The sequence below is a fragment of the Symphodus melops genome (assembly GCF_947650265.1).
Source record: "Symphodus melops genome assembly, chromosome: 21".
NCBI classification, from domain to species: Eukaryota; Metazoa; Chordata; class Actinopteri; order Labriformes; family Labridae; genus Symphodus; species Symphodus melops.
Window position 1 is genome coordinate 12,741,636 of NC_136711.1, and position 14,807 is coordinate 12,756,442.

General features: G+C 36.7%; 2 protein-coding genes across 15 annotated transcripts in view; one reads left to right on the top strand and one right to left on the bottom strand.

Annotated features, from left to right (window-relative positions):
• The window catches only part of LOC306817224 (uncharacterized protein), a gene marked incomplete at its 5' end in the record, with an annotated part of 31,645 nt that extends 25,426 nt beyond the window's left edge, over nt 1-6,219 (bottom strand). For 5 of the 11 annotated variants that reach the window (XM_079333934.1, XM_079333935.1, XM_079333933.1 and 2 more), the window contains one exon: nt 6,111-6,219. In XM_079333934.1, the coding sequence (XP_079190060.1) occupies nt 6,111-6,219 (109 nt within the window). Of the gene's footprint in view, nt 1-4,697; nt 5,501-6,110 lie in introns of those variants that run through there. The other 6 variants (XR_013777994.1, XR_013777995.1, XR_013777996.1 and 3 more) reach the window with 4 other exon arrangements.
• LOC306817222 (uncharacterized protein) overlaps nt 1-14,807 on the top strand; it is a 48,554-nt gene that overhangs the window by 30,185 nt on the left and 3,562 nt on the right. Inside the window, exons 1-5 of one of the 4 annotated variants that reach the window (XM_079333925.1) lie at nt 6,125-6,557; nt 9,181-9,457; nt 10,166-10,388; nt 10,484-10,691; nt 11,732-11,836. In XM_079333925.1, the coding sequence (XP_079190051.1) occupies nt 6,249-6,557; nt 9,181-9,457; nt 10,166-10,388; nt 10,484-10,691; nt 11,732-11,791 (1,077 nt within the window). In that variant the 5' untranslated portion in view covers nt 6,125-6,248 and the 3' untranslated portion in view covers nt 11,792-11,836. Of the gene's footprint in view, nt 1-6,124; nt 6,558-9,180; nt 9,458-10,165; nt 10,389-10,483; nt 11,405-11,731; nt 11,842-14,807 lie in introns of those variants that run through there. The other 3 variants (XM_079333928.1, XM_079333926.1, XM_079333927.1) reach the window with 3 other exon arrangements.

The window sequence follows — 14,807 nt, forward strand, 5'->3', positions numbered from 1 at the left end:
AAAATCGTTATTCAACTCTTCATACAACTTGCACTCCTTAAGAAGCAATATTTTTAGAGTCAGAGTCAAACATGCTTAGCTGCAATTTTATTATTCAAATTTGAGGAGGCTGAAGTATCAGTAAAATGGAGGATATTGTTGTTTTTATCCAATACGTTATCCAATTCTAAAAATATTATAGACACAGAATTTGGGTCATCACATGGGATATTCAGTGGTCATTCATTACAGCAGTGAACTTCATTCATGGACAATCCTGTGTTCTTTCATTGGGTCTAATTTCTCAGGCAGCCGCCTCGCCCACACCTCCTCTTTTAGCAGTGAGAGAAGCTTCACCCAAATAGGTTTTAACTTCACAACTCTTCTTTGGCAGTAGTTCAAAAGGTCATCCTTAGGATAAATAAAATATCAAAGAACCAACTTTTTAGAAGGATATTGATTCGACATGGGAATGGTTTTCAGAGGAGCAATTATACCCGCCTGTTTCGCCTCTATGGTAAATTAGAGCATGAAAAGTCTTATCAAGTTTATTTCAGGACGCTAGACTTGTTGTGAATACTGATGAGAGGGAGAGTGAGGTGCAGCATCTCCGCCCCAAAGCTGGAGATGAGACTGTTAGAGGGGAAAATCCACTTGGTGAAAAAAAAAAAAAATCATATCTAATTAAATTGTCACTGCGTTCACAGTCTGTGCTAACTTTACGCTAAATATATTTATAGAGCAATTTATGTGCACTTACCAGGCCAACCATATTTGATTGTTTGACTTATTAATTTATGGTCCTGCTGTTTACATCTTTCAGTATAATATGTCATATGAATATTTGCACATCATGTATAAGTGCTCTCGCAATATTCTGAAAAAGTGTCAAATCTTTGCACAGCAAACATCTGAAAATCTTTCTGCATGCAGTGAAAGATAGCTTATCAAAACCAATAAATAGCCAATGTTTCCAGGCACTCATATTTTAAAATGACAAAACACAATCAATGTAGTTAATTTTCTTTTTTTAAACAGAACACTGACCACTTACTTTAATGCCTTGAAAGAAATTAGTGATTTAAGTTACGCTAAGGTTAACTATCACACTTTAGCTTTGAATGTGTGCTGTCGTTCATTGTTACACACTTAAAGTTTTGCAGACCATCTTCTGCTTTTCTTAATTGCACAAACCTTCCTCCTTCAAACAATAACCTCACGGTTCAGTAGAGCCAGATGGCAGAGAACTGCTCTCTGGAAAGATGTATAGCATGAAAAAAAAAATACATTTTTATCCTAACAACTCAGCTGCCATATTGTTGTCTTATGAGCTCACATGAACATACTGTGCCTGCAGCTTTCTTTTTTTTTTTCTCACAAGGGCGTTTTGACACATCAGTCGCTCTCCTTGGCTGGTAGTTATCGTGACACACAGGGCTGCAGGAACATTGTCACAAGACTCAGAAATGGAAAAGATTTTCATCTAATCCTGATGTGAGTGGATCACTTGACCCACAAGTTATTAGATATTGTCACAGAGGTCACCAAGCATCTGGTCAGGAGGTACTTTTAATGCTCATTTAAGTGGCACTTAATTCCTTGCAATAGCTTGACCTCTACGGCAGATTTAGGGTGATCAGGCGGGCACAAGTTTCATTTGTCCAACTCATATTCTGAAGCTGATTTATTTATTGGTCTTGGGTTATAAGCTAACATTTAATAATAAGCCAACACATGTAACAATTATATGTACTTTATCCAAATGGAAGACTTCCAATGGCTTAATCAGAAATCCACCTTCAAACTGTGAAAATGTATCGTTGTGACCACAGACGACTAATGTTATTCCCTCAAGTAGTCTCCACTCTGCAATTATCTGTAAGCGTGACTGCTGGCGGTGCAGTTACAGATGGTCTGTGCAAGTGTACACAAGAACAATGTCCGTCACAGATGGAAAGCAGACAGCTAAAATTGTAATATAGTACAAACTAGCTTGCTGAAGCTTCAACACAACATATCCTGAAGAATAAAAAAAAAAATCCCTCATCAGTTAGTTAGTTTCTGGATTTATGTCACACTTTCACACTTCAAGATGAAACTCAAGAACTGGACTGAGAAACAAATGATGAAGTGTATTATAAAGCCTTTGTGGTCATTTGGTCATTGTGTTAGCAGTAGTATCAGTGTTCTTGTTAAAGCAGCAGAGAGTGTCCAAGTAATGCTGTAATTGCTGTTTTCTAATTGAATCCCTTTGGGACTGTGGGTAAACAATAAAGAGCTTATTGATTGGAACTATTCCCAATTGATTGTAGTACTGGAGCCAGTGTTATTAAACATAGTGACCAGCTCCATTACTGTGTAAAAGATAGAGACATAAAGTAAGGCACACATGTTCTTCCTTTGTCTTGTGGGTCCAGTGTTGCTACATGGTGTCAAGAGTTTTTCATTCATAACGTCCCGTAGCTTTCCAGTTTGTTAGGTAAGTTTTGTTTTTATTTTGTGAAAATGCTTAGACTTAGTGAAGTTCTACTTTTCTGTTTTCACTATTTTTGTTCATTTTCGTTAACGATAATATCCTTGGTGATTGACCTCCCCCTGATGCTGTTAGATGGTGAAAAGGTTTGAGCCACAGAAGCAGCCTCGGAACAATTTCCGTCCTGGCTTGCGCTGTGTGGTTTTCCCAGGAGACAGACTGGCTTTGTGACCATTCTGGGACATGTGCACTTCACATTTATGTGTTTGCCAGATTAGAGAACCTGTTTGCTCAGCTGCTGTTTTTCATCAAACTATCCAATGTGTGAGACAGTGTTTTATTGGTCATTATTGTGCTGCACTGATAGCAAATCTGTTCAGCTTCCAGTTTGGCAGTCAAACAGTTGTAGTCATGACAAGTGTAGTCTCTAAAAAAACATTAGAAAGATATTAGATAGACCTACATTTTACTTTGTTGGGTTTATTTATTTTTAGCTCTTTTGATATAACTACAAACTACTATACACCAGTGAACGTCAGATAGGAAAAACATCCATACGTGACATTATCTAACACCTGGACAGTGTAGTAAATGATAGTGGGAAAACTAATCAGCAAACAAAGATGTTGAAACAGTTAGCCAAAAAAGTTAATGGGTACATAGTCGGAGAATTAATCATCAGTAAATGATGAACGATTGGTATAAAGATAACAATTGAAATGTTGTTGGTTAAAAGAGCAAATGAAGGGGTTAAAATATTTGATAGTTTAAGATATAAACAATAAAAGTGGATATATATATATATATATATATATATATATATATATATATATATATATATAACAAATATTGGATAGATAACGAAATAATCTTAACGTGTGCCTAAAGATTCAAGATTTTCCTAAAGTAAGTGAAGAAGCTCAAATCGATGTTAAAAAAAATTGCAAACATATAACAGCTGGAATGTCAACTTAAAATTACTGGGGGAATTTCTTAACAGGTAATGCAAAAGTATGAATTATCATTTAAAAAATAAATTATAAATGAGATAGACAGCAAAAAGGAATGAGTTAAAACATTCAAAAGCTGGCCTACAGCAATTGATTAACAAAGGAAATAGTTAACTTTAACTAATGGATAAGCAGATGAAATTGTTAGTTGGATACAAATAAAGTTATGGTTAAACATAAAAGTGATAAATGTAATAAACGTGTTATTGAAATGAATAACATAATTAAATTGGTAAACAAGTGCAATATAACGCTGAAATAAGATGTATAAATGATTGGAAAATCCAGCTTCTTCCACTACGAGTGTTTGTGGTGAGAATATAGTTTATGTTACCAACTTAAAGGTATGTTGGTAAAAACATGCATATAATTAATTTCAAATCCATGAAGAAGGTTGCAGACTTTAGCAGCCACCATTGGTTCATCTCGACCCCGCTGGGAATTTCTTTCTCGCTTAATACAATTTTTAATTATTTATCAAACTTAGTGTGTATGAAACAACCATCCCTCAATCTGCTGTCACAGCACTGCGCTGTCTGTGTTCAGAGCTTATCAAATTTATTTGTGTTGGAAGCAATACAGTGTGATGGGATACACCTGAACAAAGCTCAGGAATACTGATTAGATAAAGAATACTAAATTCAATTCAGTTGTATACCAAGATGCTGTGGGTTGATAGATCTGAGAGAAAGTGGAAGTTGAAGTCAACCAGCTGTGTTTTTTTTTTTTTTTCCAGGTTTACGATACTTCTGTTTGTGTGCATATCTCGTCATTTTAGTCATTTTTAGCCTCCCATTTTAACAGACCAACAATATACTGACTTATCTTGTTTTGGAGTCCAGACAAAAACCTCCTATCTCAAAGTTGTGAAGATGATGGAAATCAGGAGACGCTGAGAAAACTTTGTGTCCCAGAAAATATGTAAATCTTTGGAAATATGTAAATGTCCTGGGAATGTAACAAGTCTTTGTTCTTGAGCCTCTCTTTGAAGATTGCTAAATGATCCCACATGGTACTGAATATGTTACCTATGTAATCCAGAGGGTGAATTAATTTGGCTGCAAATTATATGAGCAATCTAAGGCCATTTGGTAGAATAAAGGTTTTCATTTTTAGTGCTCAATGTTTTACATTGCTGAAGTGACCTTTTTTAGACCCATCAAAGAAAGGAGAATGAGGGCTTTGTCACTCACTTGAAGGTCTCACCACAATAACAGCTTGAAGTGGAGCTGGGATGTGGGTGAGTGACAGAAAAGCGTGCCATTATATTTTATTGAAAAAATATCTATATTCACCTTGAAATAAATTGCAGTTTTCAACTAAGCAGACATTAAAAAGCACAAAGGACATTTCTTTTATGTGAAAAGAATCTGAAAGCAATCAATAAAAATCTTTCATTTTATCATTTCACTCAAAAGTCTGTAATGAAATAGCTCTAAGGCATAGCTTTTAACCCCAGTTATTTAGGTCATCGTCGCTTGTCTTGTATATTTTTAAGACACATGAAGTCACACATCCAAGCATGAATATCGTTCCCCAAGCAATGTTTTTCACTTGATAAAAGATCAATCAAATATTTACAAGACAAGCTCGCTTTTCACAAGAGAGAAGAATATGCTCATAAATTGTGAGCCATGCAGCAGTTTGACTAAGAACATAAATGATTCTGTCTGCTTCACTGACTCTCCTCCTACTAAGGAAACAACATCCTTTATAAGGAAGCTCTACAAAGACAATTATTCATTCAAAAAAGCAGCAGCCGCTCCTGAGGTGCAAATTTGCTCATGTGTGCGCAGAGTGAATTTGTATTCAGAGTCGGAGTACAATTGTAATTCAGAGGGTTTAAAAAAGTCTTAGAGGGAAAACCCAATTAGGATGCCAAGAAGGGGCATGCAATACGATTCTGTCAGTGTGTAATGGAGTGACAGGGTGGGTAATAAGGCTGGCACATGTTGAGCTCTCACTTTGTACAGATTTCAATCACAGCCGCCCAGGGAAGTCTGCCCTGCCTCTTTAAAAGGATTCCACCCTCCTTCTGCTGGTGTGATAACAAGCATTGGCTGTGCTTTTTTATGTCACTGATTCTTTGAGCAATTTCCTCTATATAAAAACATAATAACAAAAATAAATAAATAATAATAATAATGATGACAAGGTTTAGATGTTTCATACAATATCTGCAACTAATCTTACAATGCAATGATAAATTGATAAATAGCCCAAATAAAATGCATCATTATCACTGAAGAAGGTGCTGTTCCACTGTGTATGTGTTATTTAAAAAAGACCTACCTCTACAACTAAAAGTTCTGCCTTTATAATAAATTTCAGAATCTTGCTTTATGAACTTCAGATAAATGGGAACTCATTACCCTTACTTCAAAGAGTTAATTTAAATTTTGATAAGACAATTATCCATTACTTTTTTTCTGCAAACGTATTTCACCCTTAAAGAAAAAAAAAGAGCCCTCTCAGCTGTTTTTTTTTTTTTTTTAAAGGAAAAGGAGTATAGCTATATGTTTATCCGAAACCTTTTGGGGTTTTTCTGTCACAAAATGTGATAAATTCAGAGAAATAAACACTGTTTGCCAGTTTGTACGGATTTTTGATGTTGCAACAATAGGAATTGAGGAACTGCGGGTCCTTACCGGCCACCATAGATACAGGAAGTGCAGCTCTTGTAGTTTGTAGGGAAAACACTCTTCCCCCATCCCGCTGAAATTCATTGGACGACCACCTTGCTCCGGACCTGTACATTTCATTTTCATTCCGTCATTTTGTTCACTATGTCTCATAGAAGGTGCTCGATCGTCGGCTGTAGAGAGAAGTCAAATTTGTTTTCATTACCTAAAGATGAAAGCACAAGAAAGCGCTGGGAAGATTTTCTCATGTCTGTTTGCACCAAACCACGTTTTCTTTTTAGTGTCCTGACATTGACACAACCCAATGTGTTTGTTTGTGCACGGCACTTTACGGAAGACTCTTTCGATAACATAACCCAGTATTCAGCGGGATATTCGGCCAAACTGAGGCTGAAAAGTGGAGCCTTTCCATCTATAAACAATCCAGACACAGAAGAGCCAGAGGAACACGATGTAAGTAACATTTAGCACATTTTGACAAAACTAAAGCAGGGTGGCATTATTTAGTATCAGTTCCGTGTTTATAATTTGTGTAACTATGGCAACCACAGACACATTAGGCTCAAACGGTCCAGTTAACAAAGTCACATGTTAAAATATAACACTGTATGTTTACACCACGTGACAGTATGATATAGCTTCATTTAAATCATAGTTATTAAAACATACATTTATCCTTTAGTGAACCGACATTTAAGTCGGTTCACTAAAGCCCTGTTTCCACCAAACAGTCCCCAGAACTAAAAAGGTTCATGGACTTCTCTTCAGGGAACTAAAATGTTCATGGACTTCTCTTTAATGAACTAAAAAGGTTCAGGGACTTCTCTTCAGGGAACTAAAATGTTCATGGACTTCTCTTTAATGAACTAAAAAGGTTCAGGGACTTCTATTCAAGGAACTAAAAGTTTCAGGGACTTCTCTTGAAGGAAAAAAAGGTTCAGGGTCTTATCTTCAACGTTTCAGGGACTTCTCTTCAAGGAACTTAAAGGTTCAGGGACTTCTATTCCAGACCGGCCAAAAGCGGTCGGATTTTACGTAGCATGTATGCAATTTGACATCAAAATACGCAGGTACGATTTGCCTCTCTAAACTATGCAAAAACTGCAGACTCTTTTGTTGAGTTTTGAGATGCGCTGAAATGTCCACGATCATTCTGACCTCGTTACTAACATAGATAGTCTATGTTAGTAACGAGGTCAGAATGATAACTGCAGCAGGGCAGTGAGGGTTTTCAACCAATCAGAGAAATAGTCAGATTCACTATTTGATTTTGTGGGATTTTTGGGGGATTTGTTAAAGTATATATTTTTGGAAAGGTTATGGTATAAGGAGTCAGAAAATCAACGTTTGCATTTGCCCAGATGTCTATGTGGCGGCCAGCTTGGATTTTAAAAAATGGCCGCTGTGAAACTTTAATTTTTAATATCTCAGCCTCTGAATTAGCTGGAATGTTGATTTTAACTGCTAAACCCACATTTTCAGGATCAGAGAATCCAATGGTGCTAGTTAAAACGCGATAAAACTTTACCATATTAACTCATAGATGCATAAGTGGGTCAAAAATGACCCGGTGTGGTTGTTTTCTTGCAATATGATTAGAATGAAAAGTTGTTCACATTTATTATTCAATGTTCCTCAAAAACTGGCATTTTTTTCATCATCCCATGAAATACTTCCACAATATGGGTAAAAAATACACAGCAGTGGGTCAGATAACTCAGAGTTCCTTTGACTGAACAGTTTTTCTTTGAATTTAAAATAGCTAATGTAAAACATGCACTTTTAGACCGCAGTATGATCAAGCAACCTTTTTAATTAGACAGTTTCTATACATCATCTAAATCCTCATTGCTTTCATGCATCTCTGCTTGGGAATTGTCACCATTCTGGCACTGGCTGCTGCACTGACACATGGTTGTACAGGCTAAGTCCTTAGCTTTGCAGGAGCACCTCGAGAAACTAAAAAGTTCAGGGACTTCTCTTCAAGGAACTAAAACGTTCAGGGACTTCTCTTCAAGGAACTAAAAGGTTCAGGGACTTCTCTTCAAGGTCCTTAAAAGGTTCAGGGACTTCTCTTCAAGGTCCTTAAAAGGTTCAGGGACTTCTCTTCAAGGAAATAAAAGGTTCAGGGACTTCTCTTCAAGGTCCTTAAAAGGTTCAGGGACTTCTCTTCAATGAACTAAAAGGTTCAGGGACTTCTCTTCAAGGAACTAAAATGTTTAGGGACTCTCTTCAAGGAACTAAAATGTTTAGGGACTCTCTTCAAGGAACTAAAAGTATCTGGTAGCCCACGTTTGGTGTTTCCACTGTTGCCTGATGGTCTGGGAAGTTTATGCAAGTCAGACTGTGTATGTTTTTCGCTTCGATGTAGTCCCTCATTATTTAATACAAACAATACAAATATAAATGCAGATTATTTTTGTTTAAGTCAAACCAAGTAGTTTTATTTCCATAAATTAGTGAATTTAAATGTAACTTATAGTAAAAATAAACAAGTTGAAAAGATTAAAAAAATATATAAAGGTTTAAAATCCAGATTAAACCTCTGACTCTTCTGTTTTTTGATTTTCTATTTATTTTTAGTTCAGTTCATTTCTTTTTGAGGTCATACTTAGTCTATAATAATTAGTTTGAACCTTCTTATAATTGTAACAGTCAAACTTTGATGTAAACTTTGAAATAAAGTTGGGGTAAAACAATGATCTTTCAGCTGCAGTCTTTTAAACACATCGGGTGATCTAACACTCTGCTGTGACTGACTAATCTGAGCCATTCAGCTCTGCAGGGGTTGCATGTCCTATTGTCAAAAGTTCCTGGACCTTCAGAAAGTTCCCCCCTAGAACTACATTTGTACCCTGATAGATCTGGTGGAAATGCACATGGTTCCTCAAAAAGATCAGAGTTCTGGGGTAGAGTTCCTCCTGTTGAAACAGGACTTACGTAACATATAAAACCCCAATGTTTTTGAATTATACATTGGTTCAGGGGTTATTGATTCCTATACAATTTAAGGGAAAATACACAACCGCTACATGATGACTAAATTCCTTTTTTTCCTTTCCTCTTTTTAAATTAGCTTTCATCAGAGGAGCTCCCCTTTACCTCCGTTAAAGAGGAGGACCCCACTGAAATACTACCTTGGCCTCAACGTACAGCCTGTGTTGCAACACAGACCTCCTGCCTGATGGTTTCTGTTGGCACTCAGCGTAACTACACTCCTTCCACTAAAACTGCTGGAACGCAGTCCTCTGTTATGATGTTGTCTATTGGAACACAATGTCAAAACAAGTACTTTACAAAATCTGCTGCCACACAGTTGTCCTTCAAAAAATCGACAAACATGAGAAGTAAAGGTGAGTTATGTTAAATTATGTGCAAGGTGTGAGTTATAGGGAGTCATGTGATTTGTTGTTCAAGTGTTGTTATTGTCATTCACCAAACCGTTCCTTCTGGAAGGCGTCTAACTGTGAGCGCTTTCAGTTTTTAGCATGACAATGATCCCAAGTACTCTGCTCATGTAGTTAAATCAAACAGCTGATAAAACGCTGAAAGTCATCAACTCATTGCTACAGAGCCCAGGCTTGATTGTTGTAAAGGCAGTATGGGGTCACCTCGGGAGCAAAATAAAAGTCAACTTAAGTCTGAAGATGAACTTTGGGAAGTGCTGAAATAAGCCTGCTTTCATATACGAGGAGATTACTTGACAAATTGTTATACCCGAAAGTGTTAAAGGGAGGTCACACTATTGACCTTTGCCTGTAGAAGTGGTTTTGTTCTGAACATTGTGTTGTTGTTTCTGACATGTCTCTTGTATGTTCTGTTGTATCTCAATAAACAGAGTAAGAAAACATTTGGATATAAAACAATGCTAAAAACAAAGGAAGTGGTGGCCTAAGACTTGTGCGCACTACTACAGCATATAAAACAATTATATGCCATGTTTATTTATTTACTGCTGGAGTTGAAAAAACACGAATTAACAAGAAAACATGGAAATGCAATTAACTTTCAGCACTGCAGCTAAAACTACTAACTATATTTTTTTCTCTCTTCCTCATAAGGCACCCAGGACAGAGTTCACTGCGAAAGTGATCGCAATGGCAGCTCCGAGCAGGACGGAGAAATTCAACAGCCATCGTCATCTGTAGAGGCTTCGGCACATTTACGGGATGTCGGCTCAGCAAAGAGACCACGTGTTGAAAATCTGAAGGCGGAGAAAGAAGTATTAAATGTTTCCCATATGCCACAGCCTGGGGAGTCTTTGACAGAGCCATTTAAAACTAAGTAAGGGGCTTTTGCAACCTTGAAATCAACATGTGTACTTTCTGTGTATACATCTTTAACTGACAGTGTGCTTTTGTTTTGTCCTGTCCTGATAGAAAGTCAAATTCCACAATCACTCTTGATGGGCAAGAGTGCATCGTGTTCGAGAGCTGCCTCAGAGACCTCTTCCGGACCTGTCCCGTGTGCAAACTGGACTGTGAGATGCTACAGGAGACACTGGGGACTTCTGTGTCCTTTAGTCAGCAGTGCCATACATGTCTGTTCAGCAGAAAATGGCAGAGCGAGACAGTCGCAAGGAGTGAGGTAACGGATAACATCTGATCTGGGACACGTGATGGACTGATGTATTAATATGTTGTAAAATCAATTCAAGGCCAATTCATCCCTGTGCAGAGTCTCATTGATACGAGACAATAGAGATTCAAAAGACCAATGATTACAGGCATGAAAACAATGAGTTTGGAAGTAACAAAGAAAAAGGTTCAAATTTTGGCTGCTGTAACACTGAGTGGTGAAATTAGTATTAGTATTAGTATACTGTTTCTTCATTTGTAAACCTCAAAGATACTCTACTTATGCTTAGAAATCTGATCTACAAATGTTAAGACAGTTAAGTCTTTTTTGAATATTGATATGCAAATATTGCACAGATTTAACAGTGTTTGGCAGCTTTGTATCAAACGTTCTTTTGACTTAACCCTTTCTTATACATTATATCTGCATATATTTTAAAATTATGAGTTAGAATTTGCCCTTGACAGCAATCAGTCATATTAGAGCAACTCTGTTATACAGTGCTGTTTCATCCAGACTGAAGGACTAATCCCTACAAGAGTCCCTGTATGTCACACAACACGCGCTGCCGGGGCAACCGAAGCAAAGACACACATACAGCCGCTGAATGCGAATATGCCTCATTGTCAACATTTTCCATAATGAAAATAAAAACGTTGCTGCTTTTATATTACAGCCTGTTTTAAAAATAACTTTCTGAATAAAAAGAGCTTTCAGGTAAATCTCACTGCTTGTGTTATTATTAGAACTATTGGAGTTGTAATCCATTGTTAGCTGAGAAGTCGAAAAAGTTAAATTATCAATATCTCTGATCCAGTCCTTGACTCACAAGTGTGAAATGTGATCTGTTTTACTTAATTTGGAAAACCTCCGTCTGCAGCTATTTTATTGGTAGATCCTTCGAACAGGTGAGAAAGATAATGAAACAGATGCATCAAATAATGACTGTTTTATTTAGACAAAAACATTTTAAAAAGTTCGCTTTTCTTTGCGTCTTCTCTGGAAAAAAAGAAAAAGAATCTAAAGCTAGTTCCTCGTAACACCTTCAGGAGGCATGCCACTACGTTTTTGGAGTCTGCAGCTGCTCACAAATGAATAACAGCCACTGATTTAGGATCGGAAAACAAAAGGAATAACTCAATTGTTGGAATTATGAGCGCAGACCCTCCAGGTAAGGAATTTAACATTACAGATTCACTTGTTTTATTAGCAGTAATATGAATGCTAATTGCTTATCATGTGAAAGTTGTAGTTTTTCCTCACAATTTACTTCAATATAAACTGATTTATATTGTGAATTTTAGCCACTTCTGCAAAATTCAGCAGGTACAACCTAATGCACCTGAAGAGCAAAAACATAATTGATATTAAGCCAGTGTAGGTAAATCTCATATCCTTCTCACACAAACTGCACCACTGAAAACTTCCCGACATTCCCGACATTACTCTGGTGGACATGACCTTTTTTTATTTTATTTTATTTTTTAGCTAGAGCAGTAAGATTTGGAAGGGTATTTATCTCTCAAAAAGAAATCCCCATCCCAGAGTACCAGTGTGCCCAGTTTGGGAGCCCTGCATAGTAAAGAGGAGAAAGTCATCACCACTTTTTTTTGCCACTTTATAGCCAGAGAGCACCTAGAACAGATTAACAAGACTGCAGTATGAGAGATGACTATTCTCTGAAAGAGAACAGAACGTATCACGTTGTACTACAGAACTTTGAAAATCCGTAAAGGAGGAGGGCGATGCAAGATGGGAGTAACAGACTCCCAATCGTCAACTTGATGCTGATATTCAACCCAGTTGTATCTCCAAGTAACTTAAGTAAGATTATTTATTTTGAATCTTTATCTAAAAACATTCATATTTTTACTGTATAACATCTGAACTGTATGATGAATAAGAAGCCCTCAGCTGAAGCCAAAAAGACAACAAAGAGATAAAGAGCTCTTTTATTGATGTATGATAAGTTGTGGTAAAAGCAAAGGGGAAAAAAGCAATTGACATTCTGCAGACGAGAGCTAAACACTATTACCTGCTCTGCCTGGAGAAAGCCTGTGGGCACAACACCGATTATACGATGAGTAAATGATGCCCACCCTGAACTCTGTGATCAATAGGAAACTAGATCAATAGAACCCTCTCTTAAGACCATTTGGACATTTTCTTTAAGATGAAATATTAAATGCCGTTAATACATTTTAATCTATTAAAAAGAAACTTTTTCAGGAACTGAAATGACGAGCTTGATGATTGCCTTAAACTTGCTTTAAAATTCAAAGTAATATAATCCTATGCATGCAGATTTTATTCACAACTGTTAATACCTCTGAATGACTGTATCCATGTCAAGAGGTCAGAACGCAGCAGAGCTATATCTTAACTACCAGGATCATCTCCCATTTCACAATCCTAATAGCGCTGTGCTTTAGAGGAGTGACAATTTTTTGTGCTCATTGACTATGGATGAGCATCTGGTCAATGTGCATGTGTGATGTGATCGCTGAGCTCTTCCTGAGAACGTTGTGCTGTGTTTCCCAATGCACAACAATAAACATGCAGACACATAAGAGCCCATGGGGTCATGTCCAAAATCAAAAATGGGCAACAAGCAACAAACTAGCAACAAGAAAATAGATTTGAAAGTATAAATGCAATCAATCACACTGATTATTAAAGGTTTTGGAATGTGATCATTGTTTTATTGGGTCTCTTTTAAGGGTCGATAATATGATTAATTCAATGTCATCTGCATGACAACATTTGGGATGCTTGTGTATTAGATCATTAAGTCCAGCCAGTGCTGTGCTAAAACACATTGGATGTGATACAGCAGCTTGCATTTCATCTTTTATTAGTTGAATATAAAGCTTTTTGGATCTGCACTTGTTCCATTATAAAATGCTAGAATCTAGCCTTGCATATGCATATACATTACTCCCTTGGGCATTGTTAAAAATAATTGGGGAAGAAGTGTTCTGGTGGTCTAATGCAAGCTACTATATGAAGTACTTTAAACATTGTTTTTTTGTCTGTGGTATCGCCTAGCTAATCCTGTAATGTAAATGCATGTAGAAAAAGTTCTCCTCCATATTCATCTGTCACCTACAGCACAATATTATATTTTCCCTTGGTGGAAAAAGCTCTTTTAATCGATATGCTTCATAATGCTATAATTAGTACTCAACCCAGTGGAAGCAGACATGTTCATTTCATATTTAAGGTTTGAACTGGTTGAGATCCCGTTTTTTTTTGTACTTGTGTATGGTTCTATAATATTTCCCCGCCCTCATGTGCAACACAGTGGCCTAAATAGCTCATTATGTTCTTATAAAATAATTTGGTTCTATATTAGAAGAACTCAAGTAAAGTACAAGTCCCTTAAAAAATGAAATAATGTAAGTTTTTCACATTTTAGTTTATCTAAAACATTTGCATTTGTGATATCTCATTCATTTCAGGCAATTTTTCCAGCCTACTCACATTAGAGGTAGTTAAAGCTTGGCATTTTTACGCCTATTTTTTAATGAATGTAATGACCTTCAATACACTAAGGAAGTGTACAAATGAAAAAAAAAACACCAATCCATTTCTGAAGTATAATTTAATGACAGAGGAGTGAGCAAAACAGATTTCCCTTAACAGTAGGATCCATCATTATACAGTATTATGTCTGTGTGAAGAATGGTCTGTGATTTATTCTTCCACACTGTCATTTATCTGAGTTAATTTTATCTAACACCGGGCAGAGGTCATTTTGCACTGTCACACAGTTACATAATCAAATTTTTGTTTTGTGCTATTCCTTGCAGTATGACTAATTATCTCTGGACATGATCGGATGTGTAATATCTGGAAAATCGCCCTCCTCCAGAGGACTTCCACCTTGTTATCCTCTGGAAGGACGAAAAGAACATAAGGACACTGACTAGGCCGTATTGAGTTTAGTCGCTTAACGGTGATTAAATTAATTATGTTAAGTTATAACCTTTGAAAACGTAAAGGGGTTTGACGCTAAAGCACAAAAGGATGAAGTAGAGAAAATTAATCCATCAGACTTTTTTTTTTCTCTACCAGAGGATTTTGTCTGGAGGTTTCTCTGCATTCTTACCCTTCAAATTTGTC